Source organism: Ochotona curzoniae, unplaced genomic scaffold (assembly GCF_017591425.1).
Source record: "Ochotona curzoniae isolate NIBS_2020 unplaced genomic scaffold, NIBS_Ocur_1.0 scaffold_4506, whole genome shotgun sequence".
NCBI lineage: Eukaryota > Metazoa > Chordata > Mammalia > Lagomorpha > Ochotonidae > Ochotona > Ochotona curzoniae.
The window spans coordinates 53,957,737-53,982,486 of NW_024467119.1; the positions used below are offsets into that span (position 1 = coordinate 53,957,737).

Below are 24,750 nucleotides of genomic sequence, written 5' to 3' on the forward strand. Positions count from 1 at the left end.
AAGACAGAAATAATTGTAGACCATGGCACCTTTCTCTTTAGGAGCAAAAGATTAACAAAAAAGTGAAGACATAGATATCTAAGAAACTAGGAAAGAGAAATTATATCTAAAATTATTGAAAAGTAGGATTTATAGCAACTATATATTTTTATTTGGATCTTTTCTTTTGGAGTTTAAGCAACTTTGGCTCAGGAAAAGAAAGATCATAGTGCAGTTGCAAAACCAAAGAATGGACTTTGTAACATCCCCTGAGATTTACTGTTGTTGGGATCCTTAGATGATGGGAAGACAAATGACAGAAACAGAACAGGGACCAAGGGATATTCAAGTTGAGAAGAACCTGGGGTTACTGAATGGCTCTGTCCTCCCCTTCAGACACAGATTCATCCCAGAGCAATGGCCAGAAACAGAGACAGCATACGGCATTATGTGCTGCTGGGACATTTGTGAAAATAAGTGGGTATTTAAGCAATGATGGTGAAAGCGAATGATTGAATTGGGACATCATATATTTTTCAGATGATACTTTAACTGGTATCTGAGCCACATTAGAAGTGTTGCTAGATGAAAGCAACCCTTCAGACCCATTCTTGCATTGTTTTTTTGCTGTTGAATATTAAGTTCTGTGCTTCTTGCTGGATGAAAGAGCTCAAAGAAAATGCCAAAGATTCAATCAGTAGTTGGTCCATATTAATTAACACCAGAAATTTAGCCCAAAATGTTGTTTGAGTTGGCAATGGAAATCATTTCAAAAGCAAAACAAACAAAACAAAACAAATCTTAAGAGGAGCCAAGGAGACTCGTCTACCCTTACACCCATGAAAGGTTCGCTTCAGCTTATCAAAACAATTGACTTCAACTTTTAGGTGACAGCTACAAAGGTCACATTCTCTGTGATCACCAAAATCCTTCAGTATGCCTGATTTTACATTTTCCAAGTAAGACAAGCTATGTGACTTCCTGTGTCTCCAAATGGAAACAGTGATTCCCCCAGCTTCCACAGATTCCGTGTATAATAATGAAGTTAGAGCCACAGCAAAGGATGAAACCCTTACAGTGAGTTGTGGCACAGAAATCCCCAAATTGTACCATGTTGGGGATCCAAGAGACACCAACTGATCCACAGGCCAGGCTTGTGGTAAGCTGCCTTGTGGAAATGGCCATGGCACTCTGAGCATGGGGTCCTCTTCCCACGTTTGTAGTCCACCTCGGGGAGTTGAAATTAAATTAAGTCTCACTTAAATTGGATTTTCTCCCATTACATCAGGATTTGCAGAATCTTGCCAATGTTTGGTAACTTGCTAATTGGTAATAGGGTAGTTTCAGACTGGATGGCTTCATCCCTTTTCACTATTGCTGAATAGATCTGTGAGTGATCTATCAAGGACAGTTTCTCTTCCACTCACTTTTTATTTTCAAGAGCACATTTCAGTTGATGAACATAATATGCCACTGGAAGTGAACATTACAATGAGTTTTGCACTGATCTGAGGACATGGACATATTAAACTATGCCAAAATGTTTCATGTAGTTGACTTGTGAGTTCTGTTTTTCACTTTTTTTCAAATATTACCTGAGAAGGATTTGAATCTTTGATGAATAATGAAAAGCTTTTGAAACATAACATACAATAAGGAGAATTCTGTCTCAAGACCTATGCTCTAAGGCATTGAAGAACTGGAGCTTAAACTGGTTCATTTTCTAATGTTCTTTCACCTTCTCATTATACAATCATCCACTGTCTGCTGAAACTGAAACAAAAATAGCATGAGCTAGAATTAAGCAACACAACTTCCATAAGCTGAAGCAAGTCTCAGTAACATGTCTCGATTGTTTTATTTGAATGCATAACCAGCAGATGTGCTTGGTTTTATTTAGGTACTTCTAGAAGTACAGGTGTTTGTGGAACTCACGCCCCTGTTAAATATATCTTCATAGAGAAGAATGTGAGCTGATTCTAACAGAATCCTAATTAAGTGAATAAACTTAATACTTCTGAATCTGCCTATTTTTCAACATCTGTCAGCATAAATTAATGGCAATAACACTTAAATATATTTAGTTTTCATTTTAATTGGTTGAGAAGTCAGAGCTATTTATTTTTTCCACAAAATGACCCAAATCTATGGAAAAGAAAAATGTATTTATAAAATGTTAAAAAAAAAGGCAGTATGCATCTCTACTTCCACATAAAGATGGACTTACAATGAAACTGTCTACTATATTCTTGACAATAGGATGCTGGATTCTCTGCCATTGTCCATGCCCACAATGATGGACATATGACTGTGTATGAAGAACTATACTTTAGTAATGATATAGAGGAACTAGGTGGGCCGGGGAAATTGGGGCTAGGGTAAGGGAAATGCCAGGAGTCTATGGAACTGTGTCGTAAAATGATGATGATGATAATAATGATAAAATGTAAAAAAGAAAAACATATATTTTACCACAAATTCATGCATCCCTGACTTGCCTCTATAAGGATATATGGGACATGGTAAAACCATCACCATCCCATTAGAATTTTATCTTTTATAATCTTTTTCACTAAAAAATGAAGTTGGCTCAAAGGTTGTCATCATCTTAAGGAAATGACGTTTGCAGAGTTGTTTCAAGCTTGTCATTTTATTGAGTGAATCCCTCCTTGTAACTTAATTAAGCAAGGAAATTCACCTCTTCAGTCCTAATTTCAGGTTTATGTAGTCCAAGAATGATGAACCTTGGTTCAACTAAAAGTAGCTAAAGAACTGAGCACCTATGAAGAAAATGGAAGCAATGTTAAAAACCTATAGCAGGGGGAAACGTTTTACTCTCAGTGAATATATATTTTTATTTAAAAATTATTTTCATTGTTTTTGAAAAGCAGAGTGATAGAGGAAGAAACATACACACAAAGAGAGGTCTTCCATTCATTAATTTATGCCCCAAATGCGAACAATATCTGAGACTTGGCAAGGTTGAAGTCATAAGCCCTGAGTTTTATCTGGGTTTCCCACGTGGGTGACAGGGATCCAGACAATTGAAACTGCTTCCTCCTGTGGTATGAAATAACAAGAAACTGAAATGGAAGTGGTGTAGCCAGGACTTGAGGCATAGGATACAACTGTTCCCGCATGATGATTTAACAAGTACGCCATATCCATCATTATAACAAATGCACACATACGTGTGTATATATAGAAATGCTGGAGACAGAAAGGAGTGGCACACATCCATCTGTCCAGTCTCATCTCAAGGACATCAGACGTTGCGTTTGGTGGTCAGACTGGCTCCTCAGATATGATTAGGATCAGTTGTCAGTATTCTTTCCCTCCATCCATGGCAAACGGTTACATGACCAGGCAGAAATTACGGAGGAGATGTGCAATTGTGCAGAAACAAACCACTGTCAAAGTGAAAACCAAACACCTGCAGTCAAGCTCTCAGCCCATTTCATCCTCTGTGGCTCCACGCTTCTACAGATGGGCTCTCCTTTCTGAGGACAAACCTAGGAAAAACAGCACCAAAATACTTTAGATTGAAAAATAAAATTTCATTTATCTTTTTCTGGTTTAGGGTTAACATAAACTTCTATATTAGAAATTAAAGAGATAATTTTCTTCATGTGTCCTGCTCAAGTTTACAGAGACATTGAGAGGCAGGAAATTGAGGGCTATTATTTTAAGAATTGACATATACTATAATTTTGTTAAATCAGTTGTGACCCAGTTCTACTCATACCTAAAAAGGAATGTTCTATACCTAGTCTCATTTATGTTGTCAGTATAATAGCTTGGGTGTTTTCTTTGATACCTACGTCTCTGTGGGAGATAGCTTGCAAAATGTGCTCTCTTTGAAAAATACAGAACTAGACACACGATTGTGGAAAAGATCACAATCATAAAAACTGGTATGAGAATGTTGGTATGTTTTACTGAAACCAAAATACGATACCACAAATTACTATCACCAAGGAGACAAGTTCAAGAAATTTACTCCTAGCCAAGAGACAATAAAGTCATAAAAATGCTAAGGAAGAAATTCTCTTCCTTACTCACGATAATTTTAAGAAATGTTGATGCATTTGTTGTATATGAAATATGTTCTAAACTAACATTTTGTAACAAAAAAGCAAACAGAAAGATCATGATTTACTTTCTAATGTGCAAAGATCATGCAGCTCTAAACGTGGACTGCTGAATCAAAGATATTTTATATGTTGAGAATGAAAATTTGAATCCAGAAGCATGATTCACTGATCTAAGCAGTCTGTAGTGAAGACTCATGCACTAATACTACCTGTCCCTAGGTATGATTTTTTAAAATTCATTTTTCATGATGCAGTTCCTCAGGCTCATGGACTTCACCTTCCACTCTCCCCACCCACCCTCTCCCACAATGTTTCCCCTTATATTGAAACAACAGTATATTCCCTCTACTATAGTCACAAGTCCAGTATTCCTCTATTTAAGTGTATCATGATATTGTAGGTATAGAGAATGGTAGAAAGTCCAGCATTTTAATGTCAATATATATTTAACAGTTTCATTGGAAGTCCATGTTTTATGCAGGAATAGAGATGCATACTGCAGTGTATCTCCACTTCATGATATATTTGTCTCTATTATATAATTCCACTAGATGACTATATGTACATGCATTTTTAGCTATATATTGATGATGTTTTTTGAATGAAGTTTGCCTTGTAAGAGAGAAAGCATATTTATCCTTTGGGGATTGGCTGAATATAATGGTATCTAATTGGGGCCATTTTGTTGCAAATGGTGCAATTTCATTCTTTATAATGAGTGAGTAGTATTCCATACAGGAGATATACCACAGTTTCTTTATCCATTCCTCTTTTGATGGGTATCTGAGTTGATTCCTTATCTTCTCTATTGTAGATTGTGCTACTTTAAATGTAAGAGTACAGGTTACTTACTTATATGCAGGTTTCATTTCTTTTGAATATACTACCAGAAATGGGGTACCTGGTCAAAGTATATATCAATTTTAAGTTGTCTTAGCCCTCTCCATACTGACTTCCGTTGTGGCTGTACTAGCTTACATTCCCACCAACATTTAAGTAGGATGCCTTTCTCCCTTCATCTACACCAGCAGGTGTTGGTAAAGTTCTGAAGGTAGGACAATTTCACTGGAGTTAGGAAGAATCTCAATGTGGGTTTTTTTTTTTTTTTTTTTTTTGTATTTCCTTACATCTAGGGATCCTGGGCATTTTTTTCATATGTTTATTTGCTATTTGAATTTGTTCTTTTGAAAAATGTCTATTCATTTCCCTTGCCCATTTCTTCACAAGGTTGTTTGTTTTGCTGTTGTTGAGTCTCTAAAGCTCTTTGTAAATCCTGGGTATGAGTCTCTTATCTGTTGTGTAGTGTGCAAAGATTTTCTTCTTTTCTGTTGGTTGTTTCTTCATTTTGTTGATTGCTTGCTTTGCTCTAAAGAAGCTTCTTAGTGTAATGTAGACCTGTATTTTGAAGGGTGCTTCCTACATTTTGTTTAATAGTTTGATGGTTTCTGGGTGCAGATTTAGGTCCTTGATCCCTTTAGACCTGGATTTTGTATAGAGTGAAAGGTGTGAGTCTCGTAACCTACTTCTGTAGGCTATTATCCAATTGTCCCAACAGCATTTGTTGAAGAGTTTGGTCTTTTTCCATGGCTTATTTTCAGTTCTTTTGTGAAAGATTAGTTGGTTATACAAGTATGGGCTCCCTTCCATGGTCTCTATTCTGTTCCATTGACTGTCGTCTCTGTTTCTGTACAGTGTCAAGCTGTTTTGATTGCCAAGGCCTTGTATTTTGAGGTCAGAAATGGTGATTCCTCCAGCTTGATTTTTATCCTTCAGGATAGCTTTGGCTATTTGTAATTTCTTGTGTTTCCAGATGAAGTTTTGAATGGAGGATTTTCCATGAAGACATAACAAAGCGACCTGTAATCCTATAATTACCACAGCATAATCCATAATAGCAGAGATGGAAATCTCCCTGATGCCTGTCAAAAGAGGGATACGGAAACCATGGTGCATCTATTCTATGAAGTGCTACTCAGTCATCAAAGCCAAAGGGACAAATATCACATGTCCTATCTGAAAAAAGGCAATAGTCATGCAAAATACAAAACAAATATATATAAATATATGTATAAACATATATATACATATAAATATTTACATATTTATATACATATTTATAAACATATATATACATATATTTACCTAGAGGCACTATATAATGGAGACTAGCATATCAAGAAGTGAAGATACATTTCAGTATGCATCTGTTCTCCTAAATAAAGGATGGACTTCCAATGAAACTATTAAATGCATCTTTACAATAAGATGGCTTTACTGTTTTCATTAAAAAGAGTATAATATTATAATAATATAGGGGAAATCAGTTGTGGGAGGTAATGGGAAGGTGGGAGAGGATATCCTTGAGCCTATGAAACTGTATCATGAAGAATAAAAATTGCCAAAAAATTTTAAATACATATTTATTCACTTATTTGAAAGTGCTACAAAGAGAAGGTGAGAGATAGAAACAATATATATTCAATGGCCATGATTGGGCCAAGCCCAACCAAACCAGGAACCAGGAGCATCTTCCAGTTCTTCCAGGTGGGTGACAGGAGACCAAATATTTGGGCCATCCTCCATTGATTTGCTCAGCTTATAGCAGGGAGTTGGTCTGGATGTGTAGGAACTGGAACATGAACTGATACACATATGGGACACAGGTGTCACAGATGGGGGCTTTGCCATATGGTTCTGTAGTTATTATAATGGCAAGGATACAAAATGCTCCTATGGAGGCACAGGACCTCACATTGCCAGAAAGAGGGGTTTTTTTGTTTGTTTGTTTTTATTGTTGTTTTGTTTTTTGCCTGATCTACTAGTGATGAATGCCAAATTATGCACCCTGATAGTTGCCTATGTTTCAGTCTATGCCTCTATGCTCACAGAGCACAGTCTAAACAGCATGAGGTTGGAATGAGCTTAAATGTTACCCGGAGACTTGGTGCAGATGACCTGACTTGACTCCACATCAGGATTAGCTGAATCAGAAACTCTATTAATGGTAAGAGGGGAGGAGACTGATACAGCATAGCTATAAACAGGGACCACATTAACTCTGTTCTCCATACACTCACTAACTCTCCCTGAATGCAGACACAATGAGGAATCCCAGTAAACACCATCACCAGCTTGGATGCAATCTATTCCATATGTCTCACTTTCTTCCTGTGGATCTTTACCTTCCATTTAAGAGAGCTATTGTAATTTTACTTATCTGGCAAAGTTGTGACTATCCCAGACTTACACACACTGTTCCAGCTAGAATCTATATGGTTGATTTCTGTGTGTATAAATACACATTATATTATATTCTCCATTGTATATTGTTCTAATACATATCTTAGACTATTTATTATTTAGTTATAAAATCCATGCACATATAAATACATTTATAACCTGTGTGTTAATATATGTTAAGATATAACTCTTGCAGTTTATTTATTACTTCTGTAGTAACATCATTCATTTTACTGAAAAACAGCCCTTTAAAGCATGTAGTATGGGTGAGAGGGCATTTCTGCTATAATTCTATTTTTGAAAATTAGGAATAAGCATAAAAACTATCTGCTTTATATTTTGAGTAATTTATACTAGCCACTGGTAAAAATATATAAGAAATGTATTTTATGAAGAAATAATCATATTAAAATTAAATATGTTAAAATTGTATTTATTGGGGAAGGAACGATGCAGAAGAGAGACAGTCAGACAGACCCTATTTGCTGCTTCATTTCTCAATTGTCTGCAACAGCAGGAGTGGGACTAGGTTAAAGCTAGAAGCTGATAAATAGATCCCAGTCTGCTCCACTTGGGTGACTGTTGGAGCTTTTCAAAGTCTGCATTTGGAGGAAGCTGGACTTGAGAACAGAGTCAAAACTTGAATCAAGGTTCTCTGATATAGGGTAGGAGCCCCTTGATTGTTAGGTGAAATACATAACTGAGAAAAACAGTAATTAACACCTTATTCACCTGTGTTGAAAACTATACTAATCCAGTCTTTTAATGTCTTCTAATTTTTGCATCTTGTAAGCAGCTTTTACTATTTTCATTAAGCACTATATTTCTTTGACTGGCAAGAATTGAAAAAAATTCAACAAATTTTAATAAAAAAATTATCTGTGATGCTGAGATATAAAGCCAATTATAAAGAGATACAAAGGCAGACATAAATATACTGGCTTTTAGAATGAGTAATCACAATTTATTTGAGTGAACTATATGCAAACTACCGTATTATTTCCCTCACTGCACTGCATAGCATAGTTTTTGAAATCAGATTACCTGGGCTTGTCTGTTTCACAGACAATACTAATGGTGTGGACTTGGACAAGTTATATTATCTGTCTCTATTTCAGTGTCCATATTTACAAAACAGGGACAACAGGTGGCATAGTACACTAATCCTCAGCCTGTATCACCGATATCTTATATGGGTACCAGTATGAGTCCTGGCTGCTGGACTTCTGATCCAGCTCCCTGCTAATGGCCTGGGAAGGCAATGGAGAATGGTTCAATCCCTTTGACTTTTGCACCCATGTGGGAGACCCGAAGGAAGCGTGGGAGACCCGAAGGAAGCTCCTAGCTTCCAGCTTCAAATTACTCCAACTCTGGCCATTGTGACCATTTATAGAATGCACCAGTAGATGAAGATCTCTCTCTCTCTCTCTCTCTGTAACTCAGGTAAAATAAATAAACCTTAACCAAACAAACACATCATTAAAAGGGAACAACAGCAGTACTCATTCTTATGGTTGCTATAAATTTTAATGAGATAAAAATCTCAAAACACCTACAATTGTTTCTGGCATGTAGCTAGTGTTATCTACTAAACTGTGTGTTCTGAAAATATAGGTTGAAGTCCTAAGCCCTAGAATCTGTGAGTACGACATTTTTGAAATATATAGGGTATTTTTTTGGATTATGCTAAGATCATGCTTGATGAGCCTCTGTAATCCAATATGACTGGTATTTATAAAAAGAGGAAAAGATGGCCATCAACTTAAAACACAGAAGAAATATGGCCATGTGAAGAGAGAGGCAAAGACTAGAGCTATACTATCCTAACCTCAGGTATACCTGGGGCTAACAAAGTTAGCAGAGGCAGAGAAAGAGCCTTTGTGGAGGCTCCAAAAGAAGCCTGAGTTTGCCAACACCTTGATTTTGGGCTTTTAGTCTCCAAAGCTGTGACGACTATGGATTCTGTCTCAAGTCACCCAGTGTGTGGTCCTTTGTTCTGGCAATTGCAGAGCACTAAATAAGTCAGGATTCATTTAATTAATTATTTTTAGACATTGGTGAAGGCCAATTACAATAGTGTGGCTTTGTTCTTTTATACTTTAAAGAATAAAAGACGCTTGTTCAGAACTCAATCTCACATACCAATCCAATATGTAAGAATTGAGCTTAAGCTCATTAGACAAACTCAACTCAGCACTGTATGAAGAATTTGGAGGGTACGGAAGTGATTGGCTCACAAAGTAGTTAGAAAACTGGTTTTTTGACATTTCAGAAAGGAGGAAACGAACACTATATTTTCAAGGTTACTCAAATTCTGCTATGCTATACTTTTTCTTGAAGCTTGTCCTTCTACCACTTGCTGATATTTCTACCCCAAAATATGGAATATGACTGACTAGTAGAATATTTTTGAGTAACAGATAAGTATGTTATTCACATGAGAAAATAAGGTCTCCTGGGGCCAGTGCAGTGTTTCAAAGGCTCATCCTCTACCTCCAAGCACTGCCATCCATATGAGCACCAGCTGCTCCTTTTACAATCTAGCTCCCCACACCAGCCTGAGAAAGTAGCTGAGAATGGCCCGAAGTCCTTGGGATCCTGCAGCACATGATGCACCTGTCAGAAGCTCCTAGCTCCTGGCTCCTGACTTTGAATAGCCTCACCTCCGGCCATTGTGGCCATTTCTCTTCCTGTCTCTCCTTCTTTGTAAGTCTGCCTTTCAAATAAAATTAAATAAATCTAAAAAAAGGGTTCCTTATATAACAAAAATGTCTATATAATTATTTAATTAAAAGACTTATAAATCTATGATTTTTAAAAATGCTGGTTAATTATATTTGTTTTATTTGACATGGAGAAAGAGAGATGGATCCCCTAGTTCCCTTCCCAAATTCCCACCACAGCTAGTGCTGAGATAGGCTCAAGCCAAGAGCCAGGAACACAGGAGGCAGGGCCCCATCTCCTTTAGCCGTCATCTGCTGCCTACCATTAACAGGCTGGACTAAGCAGAGCTTGGACTTGAGCTCAGGCACTCCTATGTGGTAATCAGATAGAGAGAGGTAGCATGAGGTATTCCATTTGTTGGTTTATCTTCTTAAATGCCTGCAATAGATGCTTAATGCTTAAGCCTGGAACTAGGAATGTAATCCAGGTTTCCCATGATTCAAAGCATAGGTTGTAGAATTCTATACAAGGGTACTTCAAAAAAGTTATAAAAATGGAATTAGAAGATATGTTTTTAATTCACATTTTTAAAAAGATCCATGAATTATTTCTTCATAATAAGCATTTTTTATGAGGCTTTTTTGAAATATCCTTATCTATCAAAGAATCTGGTCCCACTGTTAATTTTACTGTATGATTAATCCATGTTACTTAAATTCTTCAAGCTTTGGTTTCTTCATGTGTGACACGAAATATAATAAATTTCTTCCATAGAATTGTTGTGAACATTAGGATAAATAATAGTCTCATTAAATATTGGAACATAACAGAGGTTTTTTATTATAATTTTACATGTATCTATACCATTAAATACCTTGATTGTGTATTTTATGACTATATCTTTCCTAAATAGGAAAATTGAATAAGTCTCATGTACTGACTGACACTTTAATTTTGCACATTTCTGAAAGTCATCATACTGCATTTCTATGAATATTTCCTATAATTTTTAGCTTCTATAATTTTGATCCAGGAAAACTGCAGTAGCATAAATAGCCTTATGCTGTTCCTCAATTCTGCATTGAGTAGCTGAAGTTTCTAGTGATTAAACTGTGACTCAGAGAGGAAATATCTTCAGTGGTGATTCCAGACCAAAATAAAATGGAAAATTATAATTGGGTGACAATTATCCTATTATACATCAATATGCTTCTACCACACAGATATTTTACAACAATCCCTCTGCCATTCTAATGAATTGTCCATTATTGCTGGAACCCAAGAACTTCATTAAAACCATTAATTATACTTAAAAACAAATGGAAAAAAGGTCTTGTAGCTTCTGATAAATACCTGCACATTTTACACAGAAGTCCCACTTTTTACCTTTCTCTTCTGTGGTGCTACTCTAAGCTATGGCGTTCACAACTGCTAGTGCTGAAATGAATAGCTGTTAAGGCTGTGTATTGTACAACTTCTGGAGGTTCCGTGGTGGTACCCCTGCATCTTGACTTCTACACCGTAATGAACCGCTTGCATTAAACTAGAATTCCAGGCCAGTGTTGTGTTGCAGCAGGTAAAGCTGCTGCCTGCGACACCAGCATTTCACAAGGTTTCTGATTTGAGTCTTGGCTGTCTCTCCTTCTCTCCCTGTAACTCTGCCATTCAAATAAATCAACAGATAAATACTTTTATGAATTAAAAACATAATAACTGTAATTCTATGATCTCAGCTCTGAATTGAATGAGATTAGGTTTCAAGCATAGCCTAAAAGTTAACCTTTTCTAGATAAATTTACATCTCTATGAATTAACAAGTGAGGTTCACAGGTGATTGTCATATGAGACTTTAAATGTGTAGCAGGCAGCGTGGATTTTGATCATATGTTTTGAGAATAGAAATAGGATTCTGAGCTATACTTCATTTTATATGATCTGCTTCCAGGTGGCCTCAGGAGACCACAGAAACAAACACTAGAAAGGACAGAATTTTGGAAAAAGTAATAAAATAAAAATAAGTTAGAACAGATATCTTAGCAGTGAGTAGAGGTGTCTTGTAGTTTTTCCCAGCATGTTTCAAGGTGGATGTCGTGGGCAACCCTGGCCTAAAATAAGAGCAGTGCCTTGGAGTTTGATGTTTAGTCACAAGGGCAGCACACAGTTCTAAGCCTTTTGGTTCCTTTGTCTGTCTGCCAGTGACATTTAAAACATCTGTCTGTCTAACAAACTCAACCTGGAATAGTGGATGTGCATTTATTTTTTTTTTTTTTGTAGTAGACTCCCAGGGCTTTGCTATTGTTGTTAGGATGCAGCTCAGCTTAAAGTCTTTATTTCTAACTCCAGATGGGATTCTGACTCTGAGAGAGAAATAGGAACGGAAGCCAGAATTGAGATTCATGCATTCCTGCATCTGAACATTTTCTTTTTGTTTTAAGCAATTCAATTTATACCCAGGTGCATCAAATTACATTTACGTATGCAGCACAACTTTGTAAAGTCTTTCTCAAAGACAAGTGAATGTATGTTGAATAAACATCACAAAAAGATCCCATTAAAATGTAAACATGAAAGAATGCTCCATTGGGCTGTGGTCTTACCATTTGCCTTGTGCTGTACATCTGGCGGAAACTGCTCAAAAGCATGCCACTGATAGTCTGGCTGTGTGGAACAATAAAATATTATTATAGCAATATGGGCTTCAAACAAAATAGAGTGGGACATTAGATTGTAATTATACTGTGTGGCTTTTATAGAATGGGAAACACAGAGATAATTTCCACCAATTCTGTTACCGGTCTCACTCTACCCAATCAATTCCCTCATCACAAACACCATTGCTTCCTAACTGCTCCGGCATCCACACTAGGTTTGGGTTTGATCATATTACTTTGAACTGTGTTATCCTTTCTTTTCTTTTTTTTCTTTTTCTCTTTGGTTTCCTGTCCTTCCATTCCCCTCTCCTCTCCTTCCTCTCCTTTCCTTTCTCTTTCCTTCCTTGCTTCCTTCCTTCCTTCTTTCTTTCACAGATCTGTTTTGGGTATCTTTACAAGCATAAACTCATTTATAAAACTTACTTTAGCCTACAAAACAACCAAGAATCAGTAAGTACTCCTCTAAAACCATCACACTAGAAACTATGAGAGGGTTGGGGAAGGAGGACATTTGTTTGATTAAGCATTCAATGACATATTTAATGGTAAAATGTTGGTTTAATGCTTTCTTGAGATTTAAGAAGCAAATTTCAGCTCTTAAATGGGGGCATGGCTGCTGGAGATTCAGAATGGTGAAACAGATTCAAAATCTTTTCCTTTTTACTACTCAGAGAACTCTAATCTCTAAAGTGATCAAAGATTAAGGTAAATTAGAGGCTAGATTTTTCTCTTGAGAGTTTTCCTAGCTTTCCTAGGCTTCCCAATTAACAATAGCTATATACTATCAGGGAACATTCAAGCAAATTGTGTGAAGCAATAATAAGCCAAAGGCCTAAATTATAGCTCCCATACTGCCCCTCTGCACTTAGCCCCTCAGAATCAAACCGAATCTGCTTTATCTGCCCCAGAGAAGGTCTGCTCTGGTGCTGTGGGTGCTCACCTCTGCCTCCGACTTCACCCTAAGACCTCTCTTATTATCCGCAAGAATGGAGAATACAAAGCATTGGTTTTATTATCCTATTATTACCTAAAAATAACTAGATGGAAAGTTCCCCAATAAGCAGCCAATTGGGAGCATTCGGAAGGCTGCCTGGCCACCAAAAATAGCCCCCAAATTTCAATCACCTGACAAGACAATGAAAAGTCTGAATTCAGTAAAATCTGACCCTACTTCTCATGCACTCTAGACATGTAGGCTCTTGACTCCTTTCGGCCCAAGAAAAATCTGGAGGATAAAATGAAATCACCTATTTTCTGTCTTCTGACTTATTTTTAGATGTCTCAAATAACACATAGGATAAGTGACATGTGCCTCACTTTTATGTTGCGAGAGAGCTGCCAAAAATAGTATGCATACTGTATTTCCACCAACACAATTGCATATTATTTAATTTAGACTTTGATAAGCAAAAAGCACAAAATTCTCTTAAAGTCAATTTTGGGAATTTAAAAATGAATTAAATGTTATACTGAAATTTCTGCTTAAATGGCTGCTGCTGAAATGTAGCCTACTAAATATCTGGGCCATCTTCCCTCTTCTGATTCACATAGAGTTTGATGAGTGATGGAAGGCAGATTGCTGCCTTCTTCCCATACATGAATATTGACAAAATGTCCATTTTTACACTGAGATGCATCTGAATGATTCATTGGTTTTATAGTTACCCTTTCACAAAAATATTTCCCTAAAGTATATTTCTATCTATTTTGCTTTCTCTACAATCTTAATTTACTTTGACACCTTTGGAAAAAAATATTCAGGGATGATCACGTTTGACAATTCCCAGAAACATTTCTGATAAAGACAATAAAGTAAGCAAATGTGTGGAGAAAAAAAAGAAAACGGGGGATGAAGTAAGGGTAGAACTATCACATGACAACTACAGGAGAAACACTAAGACCTCAGCTGGGTGCTATGTCATGCCAGGGTCAAGTAGGAGGTGTTCATTAGTCTGCCACCCAAGGTCTCATTAAGTAGTAAAAGGACTTTGAGTCACACTCATTTTCCATAGTATGAGATGCTTTCAGGCAGCCCGGGGAATAATGACTTTGGTAAGGGTTGTGTTAGGAAAATTCTGCCACAATTAGAAACTCAGTTAATAAAATAAATAAATAAGTAAAACTATACTAAAAGATGGAGAAAGTTGCCTGACCAAATATAAAATGCAGCAAAATGCATATTTTTCAATAAAATTTCTATCTACATAGGCAGCATACATAGAGAAACAGTAAAGGACAAAGGGCAGGTGGAATACTGCTTCTGAGAAGGAAAGGAAGGTTGCTTTGGGTCTGGCTTATTTAGGTTGACTGTCCAAATCAATTCCACTCACAAATAATTGTTCAATTGTTCATTTCATTTTGACTGGGTGGACATTGCCATACAGAATAAGTTCAATGGGTCACTTTTTTCTTGATTTTTCTAAGGAATTCTTTCTATTTTTATTGGAAAATGTCAAAAATACATTTTGCACTTTTGTAGTGATAACCATGGTAGTTCAGTACAGGTTTAAAACTGAACAAAGTTTATATTTCTCTTTCTTTTTTCCTTGTTCTTTTTACCTCCTATATCTACTTTCCTTCTGTTTACAGATTAAAAAGTTCTTTGGATAGAGTCAAGTACACCAGGTGTAAATGACCCCATAAAATGGTATATGTTCATTCAAGAAGCAATAGCTCAGTTTGGTCACATTCAGTTAAATTGTTCATGTGCCTCTGGATTTGATGTCTGAAAGGTAACTAGAACGCGCACTGATCACTTGAACTTTGCAGATGGGAAATTGAGATAAATAGTTTATTTCTATAGACAACATAAAGTGTCTAAATCCCAGAAATATAAATGATTTCTACCAAAAGAATACTAAGTCCTTATTTTTGAAATAAGGTTTTTTACTTACTGCATGCTCCAGCTGATCCTGTACTGCTGCAGGAGTGCTTGATAACCATGGGTCCCGTGGATGGAAAACCAGGCCACAGTTACAGGTAGGGAAATGCATCTGAGGAGAACAATGCCAATCGTTTACTGGCAGTCAGCAAAATCGGGAAATCACATTGAAACATGATATGGTTTCAATCTAAAGGCTTAACCTATTCTGGATATATTTAACTCAATATATCAATACAGACTCATGATTGACATAGCTGAGGGTGACTCATGGTCTAAATCTTATCACAGGTGAAATTGTAATTTTTTTCTTCAGTTGTATGAAACTAGAAATACTTTAAAAGTATAGATAGAGAGATATATGTATATAGAGGGTCCTCATGGAAAGAAAATAATTTTGAAAAGATAAATTACAGCCAGAGAAGTAACTGAAGTCCAATGAGGAAATTCAGAATGAAGAGAAATAATACTCATTTTTTTTTAAGTTCACCAGAGAGCCAATGGGGTAGAATGCATCTGTCCTGAAGAAACTATTCTGCTTTGTAGAAAAAAGGAACGAGAATATTTGGTGTCATTTTCCACTGTAAATTGGGTGAGCAATTGCTAGAACTACCAAAGAAATGCAGTTCCCAGGTGTGTGTGGGCTTATGGAAACATCTCCAATTGGGTGACCTCACACCAGGGCTTGAGCTGCTCGTAACATACATACTCTGTGAGGCATGTGGTTTTCATGAGTGTGAGGGTGGAAAGGCTGTGGTGGTTCCTAAGAACGATCTATCTATTGATGCTTCAGTCACTGCCATGCATAGCAGAATTTGAATGTGTCTTTAATTGGGACAATGAGAGATGATATGAGTGGAAATACGTACGTGGGTGAAACTGAAAGTTGTCATTTGAGTCATGACAAGAAGACTAGGTAAGAATCAATATACCTGTTTTAATTGCTTTTCCAGTTTTTCTTTCTCCATCTGACAAGCTTTGATCTGCGGACAAAACAAAGGCTTTTGCTCATCAAAGAGAATTGAGACCATCAGCTGCAAAGCTATTTTTGACCTAGCTATCCATGATCTTCCCATAATCCCATAGAATGAAACAACACACATTACCAATGAAACTGGTCGTGTTTTGGCTATTCCAACCTTGCATGGATATTTTCTCAAAATCACCAAATGAAATTTGTAATGTCAGATTGCTCTAAGTTATTATTTGAGCTCATTAACAGCATTTTAATTCTTTTTTTTATATTGACCTATTTAGACATAGACATAGAAACAGGTTCCACTGATTAGTACAGGAAATTGGAATTGGTCAACCTGACACTTAAAGTTGTACACAGTAAGTTCTTGGAAATGATATTATACATATGGGAAGGCATTTTTACAGCTGTTAAGGTTTCACTGGGGATGCTCACACTCTATGTGAGTGCCTAGATTTGCGTCCTGGCTCTGTTTCCCATTCAGCTTCCTGTGCATGCACACTTCCAGGAGGACACAGGTGACAACTCAAGTACTTGTGTCCCTGGTATTCATAAGAAAAACTTGAATGGACTTTATGGCTCCTGACTTCAGCCTGACCCAGTCTTAGCTCTTTTGGAATATAAACTGGCAGATAGAAAATCTCTTTCTGTCTCTATCTTTTTCATTCTACATTTTGATTTTTTAAAAAAGAAATCACATATATGATCAATATATGCAATACATTTGTCTATGTGTTTTCCATGCAATAGCTCCTTGACTCCAACTGCTCATATAATTAACATGTTTATCTCCATTGGATCAATGAGGATATAGAAACACAAGATTCCGAATAAGATGGGCAATGTTACACTGCTATCTTTTACCTCCACATCTGATGTATTCAACTCTGTTTTGGTATTTTGGTCATGCCATCATCTTCCATGAATTCCATGTCCCATACCCTTATGAGGTATGATCCCAAAGTGCCATCTTAAATGAAACCTTTTGAAGTCCCGCCCATCACAAATGTTCACTTTTACCTTGGTCCTCAACTTCAGGGCTGCAATATATTATGTGACTTTTTAGTTCAACATAAACCATTTCCTGTCACTTCTCCTTATTTGCAGTACTCATGTCCTGTAAAGCCACCTGAAATGCTACTGAATTCAAAAGTACGTAACCCCTGATCTCACATGAAATTTTGGTCACAAAATTACTGACTGATCAATGCATAACCTTGCTTTACAAGTTTTTGCTTAAAGATGCCTTCACCTTACTTAACAAGGACAATCGATTCGCTAGCTCTTATACACTCATGAAGCTTATCTAACATAGATATTTTCTTTGTAAAGGTACAGCACAGCCTCTTTCACTTGGGAGCAACAGGAGCACATTAGCACCATGTTTGAGAGCCATTTTGAAGAGTGAAGTCACCAACAAAAAGCACCCAAATGTGAGAAACATGCTCACTAACCTGTTAGAAGCACACTTGTTTGCACTACGAGATGAAATCACTAGCCTGTTAGAAGCACACTTGTTTGCACTATGAGATGAAATCAGAGACAGATTATCACCTCATCCTATCTTGTCTAGGAACATGCATGTCAGGAAACTGATTTCCTGATGCTCAGTATATTATGGGAAGCACCAAAAGTACTTCATGTATTGGTCTGGGGGGACAAATACTCTTCAATGAGTAGGGAAATTCATAAATATAGAATTTGCAGATCATGAAGATGGCCTGATATATCTTTTTCACTATATTGTAAATTTTTTATGCCCTCCCAGTGCACAGCAGAATGCCTTGTAGAAAAAAAAAGTCAAAGTTAAATTTACAAAGTACCTGGCACCATGGCCAGAGCTGAGCTTAATAAATTTTTTTCCTCCACTTAACTCAAGAGAACCACTGTGAAATCATAAGGTAGATATCATCGTGCATGAAAACAGGTGAGCATAAGGAGAAAGATCAGATCATACTTTTACAGAAAAAGGTTTTAGGGTTTTAAGAAACATGTTGTAGATAATCTGGTTTCAATTGGTCATTTTGTAGATGAAGAAGGGAACTGCAAAACCTTCAGTAGCTTTCTCAAGCTTACAACCAACTGGGTATCAGAGCAGGTAGGAACATCTGATCTTTCCCCCTTGGTTCCTCTTATATTGTCAACTTTCTTAAGTTTATTTCAATTAACCACTTCAATTTACCATTATTATTGGTTTAAAATATCCTCAGTGCTAGAATGAAGACATTCTGGCATGTAACTAGTGCCAAAATTATTTGGATAAAAACTTCATTTTGAAATTTGTTTTGATTATAAGCAGTTATTCTATTTAACTAAGATAGTGTGTTTTGAATTATAGCATGACAACTAATTGGCTACTAACACATAAGTAACATGTAATAACTAGTATCAATGTAATAAATAAGGCATCAACCCATCTGCATCTATTTTTGAACTCTATCTACCTTTATCAGAGTGAATGAGATTCAATGTAAAAAAGTGATTTGGGCTATCATTATTTAAAAGAAAAAAGTACCACTTGGATATCATTAAGATTACTTTTACTTTATTAATAAAAAATACACTATACTATCTTTGATATAGGTGTATCTTCATATCAATAAAAAGTTACAGATGATTCCTGAATGAAAAATAATTGTAGATTCTATTCCAACAGTTTAAGTGAAATGGATATATTTTAAGTTCTGTAATGTCAAGAACATCGCCAGCATTGCAATCAATTTATTACCAAGCTGAACTGAACATAGTAGAATGAATAAAGTTGAAATATGACAGAAGAGGCAGGCACTTAGCGCAGTAGTTAATATGTCACTGGGGATGTTGGCACCCTGTATTAGAACGCCTGGTCCTAGTCTTGGGTCATCCACTTCATCCCAATCCCACTTCCTGCTAAGGTGCTCCCTGGGAAACGCAAGGTGGTATCTCTAATAGTGGAGTCTCTACCAGCCATGTAGGAGACTTTGATTGGCTTCAAGGTTCCTGGCTTCAAAATGACCTATCCTGAATTGTGGTGGGCAAACCAGTGGATGGAAGATATCTCTACCTCTCTATTTGTCTGCTTCTCTATGTGTCTCTATCTTTAAACTATAAACTAAAATTTTGAAAGTTTTAAAATAAGCCAGGAATCAAAATACTTTGTTTACTGGCAGCTTCAAAGACATGAAGACAGCAGCGTCCCTCCCCACAAAAAAGAAAGAAATGAGAACAGTTTTATATGTAAGAAGTAAAAATTGAGAGAATAATTTCTTCACCAAGAATAATCTGAAATGTTCCCATTCATGATTATATAAATTATGTATTAAATCCATAAATTATTTTCAGGAAGTTACTAAATTTTATCACTGTTTTATCCATTCTAATATGTTGGAGAGGAAAAGCTCTGTCTAATAATTTTCCACATATAATTTGGAGTTTCAAATTAATCATTAGAAAAATCAGAAAGGAAATGAAATTTAATTCACAGTTTATGTTAACAAGAGGATGGCTAAGAGCTTAAATTTTTTTCTAAGACTAAACATGTTCCACAACAATATCTGATTTATTGGAAATAATTGTATGATTTTTCAAACAAAATATGCTGTGGCTCACTTTATTTTCTCAGTCAAAATTATGTTAACTACAGTTTTTCCATTAACAACAGTATTTACCCATTACGATGATTTCCTGAGTCTGCTTCTAATATATTCTATTATACTTAATTTTAGTGTACTTACATTTAATGTGTCCTAATAAAGTGATAACCATTTTTGAGCTTCATTACTATTTCTCTAATTATTCGAAAGTTGGCAACCCACCGGATAAAGTTCTTTATTTCATTAGATGCATAACCAATATTGAGAAATATCTATGTTTTTGAAAGACAAGCACATTCCAACATAAGCCTTTAAAGAAAATGACAAGAATTTAGAAGCCACTTCACTGTGCTTGAAGACCAGGTACCTCAACTTCCATTCCAGAAAGATACATGTTATAAGAAATGATCAAAAGAACTTCGTATATGTATATGATATACATAGGATGTATATGATATATATAGGATATGTATGTGTGTATATATATATTTAACACTGGAATCCAATTTTGTGCATAATTTCACAAGATACTTTAGTCCAAAGTAATTTCCAGTCATTCTCTTCTCTTTCAAAGACTGAATGATGGCATCTCAAATGCTGATGCCTCCAGAAAATCCAATGTCAATTAGTAGAAGCAAAAAAAAAAAGTCTTGAGTCTATTTTAAAAAAAAAATGAATAATATACCTATTCTGGCAAAAACTGTTTTGTCAGTGATCATACCTGAGAATCCAGCCTGTTCAATTGGGATTGACAAGTCTGATTAATTTGCTGCAGCTCTTCTTTCTCTTGATTAAGTCTTTCTCGGTCTGATCGCTCCTTTCTGAAGTCTTCTTCATATATTCGCACCTGTAAAACATGGACTTGCTAGTGTTGGCTGGCTTTTGTCTGAGGCCAGTGAAATGGAAAGATGCTATTTGGGTCTCAGTGCTGCCACTCCTTACCCCTCCTTACGAATCTGTCTTTATGCTGAGATACAGAAACACACATGGCTGCTTATTCAGAATGAAAATTCTCATTTTTTATTTTTTACTTTTGAGTGTGCATCACAAATTTTTAAACAAAACAAAAAATGTATTATGAACAACATCCTTTTGCTGGTTATTCTGCTATATACTTCATGACAGTGAAGAAATTCTTAGCCTCACGTTAAGTGGCACTGCTTTTGGAGCAAGTCATCCATCTCCAGTATAGAGCTTTGATGGAGGAATACTGCTTGAAATTGCAAGAGACAATCTACTGTCATAGCTGCATCACTGAATGCTAACATGACAGAGTTTCCAACTATAATTTCCAGGTTGAACACAAAGCACATAGAAAGGCTAATGCATTTGGAAAAGCAGAGCATAGTTGCTGAAAGGTATTCACAAGTTTTGCCCTCTAGGTGTACTTGATGTAAAATCAAAAGAAACATATACTATGTTACTCAAACACTTCTCCAAGGTTATTCCAAATACTCCAGAAATGTGACCAAACTTTGAATTGTCTTTTATTGGCATATTGATGGCTGATGGCTTGGAAACCAGCATGTAAAGCAATAAAAACAAATGAAACTTAGGGAATTTAGCAAAAGAATTCCTCTAAGCCCAGGATTTAAATGACTACTTCTATTGGAACATAGAGTCTAGATTTTTAGCTGGTAATTCTAATGCACACTGAACTTCTATTATGAGTCATGGAACAAATTTTAACTACAGGTTTATGAATTTCAAGTTAGCAAAGTATGAAATAGGCAAAAGAGAAAAAATGTTTAGCCACAGTGCACCCATATCACATACACACACCTGCATAAGTGTTCCATTTTTAAGGTTTTGTTCACCAGAAGCATTTTGAGAATCCTACGTCAGCTTGCTGGCATTTTGAAATTTTTACTTGAAAGCTGAGGTTTAGTTCAAGATGCAATGAAACCAGTGCTCAGAGGCAGTGTTCATGAGAGAAGCCCATCTGATCAGAACAAAACACTTTAGCAACTTTGTGACTTCAGTCAGGTAGGGACCAAGATTCTACTTCCATTGCTTTCAAAATTTAAAAACGGAGATATTTCTTGTGATACTTGGTAATATCACGATGGTGGATGCTAAATTTGAAATGTGTGCTTTTAAATTGTGCATCAGGAAAGTCAGTAATAAAGCACCTCAAAATTAAGGAGATGGCTTTTGGTATCTCTTGGGGATGATGCAAAAGAAAGCGAGTAGCTGCCCTTGTGTCATTTAGAAGCTAAACCATACTGTATACTGCCAGTGTAAGAGTGACTGCCTCCAAAGCAGCGCACGTTATTTGCAAGCACCAACAATGATTCAGGTCTCTGAACATAAACTTTTAAATTTTCTCTGAAGGAATGGTAGTCAGCACCATACTAAAGGGCCAAGAGTGCTTTGAAATCTGAATGCTCCACTTATTTTTCTTCAAAGGTTTGTGTTTAAAATGCACATGAGAGGGCTTCAAAATTTTCTTTGAAAGTGTTCATTTATTTTTGAATTCCACTTGTCCATGAACTTTGGGATGCCTTCTCTTAAATGACTCAAAATATGAATCATATGGCTCAAATGTAATCAATAGAGGAGCAAGTAAAATTTTACCAATAAGTGCTCTGAACTTTCTGGATCTGTTTTCACACAGATTATTTTCCATGATGTAAGCAATGAAGTGGTGACAACAGTAACACAGTTGCTCAAAGTTTCCATGTATTACATCTGAATCCTTTCAAATATTGGTTTCAAGAACTATTTATTTATTGAAAGGCAGAGTGAGAGAGACAGAAATGAGATCTTCTATCAACTAGTTAATCCCCAAGTTAGAGCCAGGTACAGTGAACTCTGTCTGAGTTTCCCACCTTGGTGGCAGGGGTCAAACACTTGAGCCATTATCTGCTACTTCTCAAGTGCATTCACAGGGATCTGGACAGGAAGTGCTGCTCCACTGCTAAGCAAGTTCCCTGGTAATGCCCTGGAAAAGCAGAGAAGGATGATTCCAAGTATTTGGGCTCCTGCTACTCATGGTAGAAGACCTGGAAGAAGCTCCTGGCCATTACAGACACCTAGGGAGGAATGAATAGATGAAAGACTTTTCTGTCTCTCTCCTCTCTCTCTCTCTAACTCTTTCAAACAAATATATATATATATATATATATTTGAAGTAAGTAATTAAGGATTGCTGTCCAAATGTGGGAGTAGCGAAGCACACCAAGCTCTTCAGTGATTATAAATCAGTCCAGGATATTCTCGTTAAACCTGACCTTATTGTTAAGACATCTGGAGGTCAGCAGCTACAGAACCACAGTGTAGTACTATCATTCTCTGAAAAGCTGCAGAATCTGGGTTTTCAATGTTTTCAAAAATAAAATATATCCACATAAAACTCTCCAGATGCACAATTACTGGATTCTAATCCAAAGGTTAATTAACATGCTCTTCATTTAGCTGTGTGATTTTTGGCAAACTGTTTGACCCATCTGAAACCTAATTCTCTTTTCTATAAAATGTAGAAGTAAATTCCATGGCTTACATTCTATCAATTTTAAGGATAGGCGATTTAAATGAAGTAGTGCAAACACCTTTGATAACATTTTGACTACAAGACTTCCAAAATATTCAAAGAAGCATGAAAATTGAGTCCCATTTTCTCCACATGATTATTCTACTTCCAACTTCTCACCTGCTGCTTTAGGACTTCCATTTCTGTTCTCATTTCCTCATGGCTGCAGTCACCTTTGGACTTCCTCAGAGAGTCCTCAGAAAATGAAGAGTACTCAATTTTCAAGGCATCCTGAAGCGCCTATGTTTTAAGACAAGCATACTATTAGTCTCAGGTTTACACCTAATCAATTAATTTGTTATTATGGCAATGGTCTCAAATGCATCAAATATGTAGATATTCCTTTTCAATGTTCCTTATATGGCTACATAAATTTCTTCTTTCTAATTTTCTGCACAAACATATTTTTTCCCAGAATGCTTGTCTTTGCTCAATATGCTGTTATTCAACCCTGATTATTATTATTGGGGTCTTTGATGTTGGACTCACTCTACACCAAGCTAATGATTAAAGAAAAATATATTCATATGATTTCTCTATACTTTTCAGGCAAATGTCTACATCACCACATCACCACTGATGCACAAACTTTAGAGCCCACCAACGTAGCAAATATACCCAGGCTTGGGAACTGCTGCCAGAGATTGTGAATCAGGGAACTGCAGAAATCCAGACGCTGGTGCTGTTGGTCTCAGGTGATCTTCTGAGTAGTATTTTTGCTAGCTTGCTATGGATGCTCCCACCAGCAGCAGAGGAAATCTGCAGGACTATGCAGCATGAAGATTCATTCTCTGTTGGGTTTGTTATCCTGCTCATATCCTCTGCCATCCTTCAACAAGATGCAACCTGGCCCAGTCGCAGTCTTATATCAGCTCTGTTTAACTCACTACAGCTTGGACTGCATGCCTAGCTTTCTTGCGGCACTGTAAAACTTTGTGGTTTTAGCATAGCACAAAGTGGGGAAATGGAAGTATGGAAGATATTTATATTCAGCACAAAATCTGCATCCTTCCTATCTTAAGGTGGTCTTAACAAATATGCTTAAATGATATAAAAGACACGGCATATCTTTAATACATTTAATTCACTGATAAATTTCCTAAACATTCTGACAAAACACATCCTGGCATAGTCCCACAGCTTACAAACATGAGTGCTTTT

The 24,750-nt window shown here is 36.4% G+C and overlaps 1 protein-coding gene across 1 annotated transcript in view; it reads right to left on the reverse strand.

The window, feature by feature from the left end:
• Positions 1-2,872: 2,872 nt before the first annotated feature.
• TNIP3 (TNFAIP3 interacting protein 3) overlaps positions 2,873-24,750 on the reverse strand; it is a 34,172-nt gene continuing 12,294 nt past the window's right edge. The window contains exons 6-11 of the mRNA XM_040966932.1: positions 23,710-23,829; positions 20,779-20,904; positions 16,442-16,492; positions 15,523-15,621; positions 12,575-12,635; positions 2,873-3,491 (exon numbers count right to left, since the gene is read on the reverse strand). Coding sequence (XP_040822866.1) covers positions 3,460-3,491; positions 12,575-12,635; positions 15,523-15,621; positions 16,442-16,492; positions 20,779-20,904; positions 23,710-23,829 — 489 coding nt within the window. The 3' untranslated portion in view covers positions 2,873-3,459. The remainder of the gene's footprint in view (positions 3,492-12,574; positions 12,636-15,522; positions 15,622-16,441; positions 16,493-20,778; positions 20,905-23,709; positions 23,830-24,750) is intronic.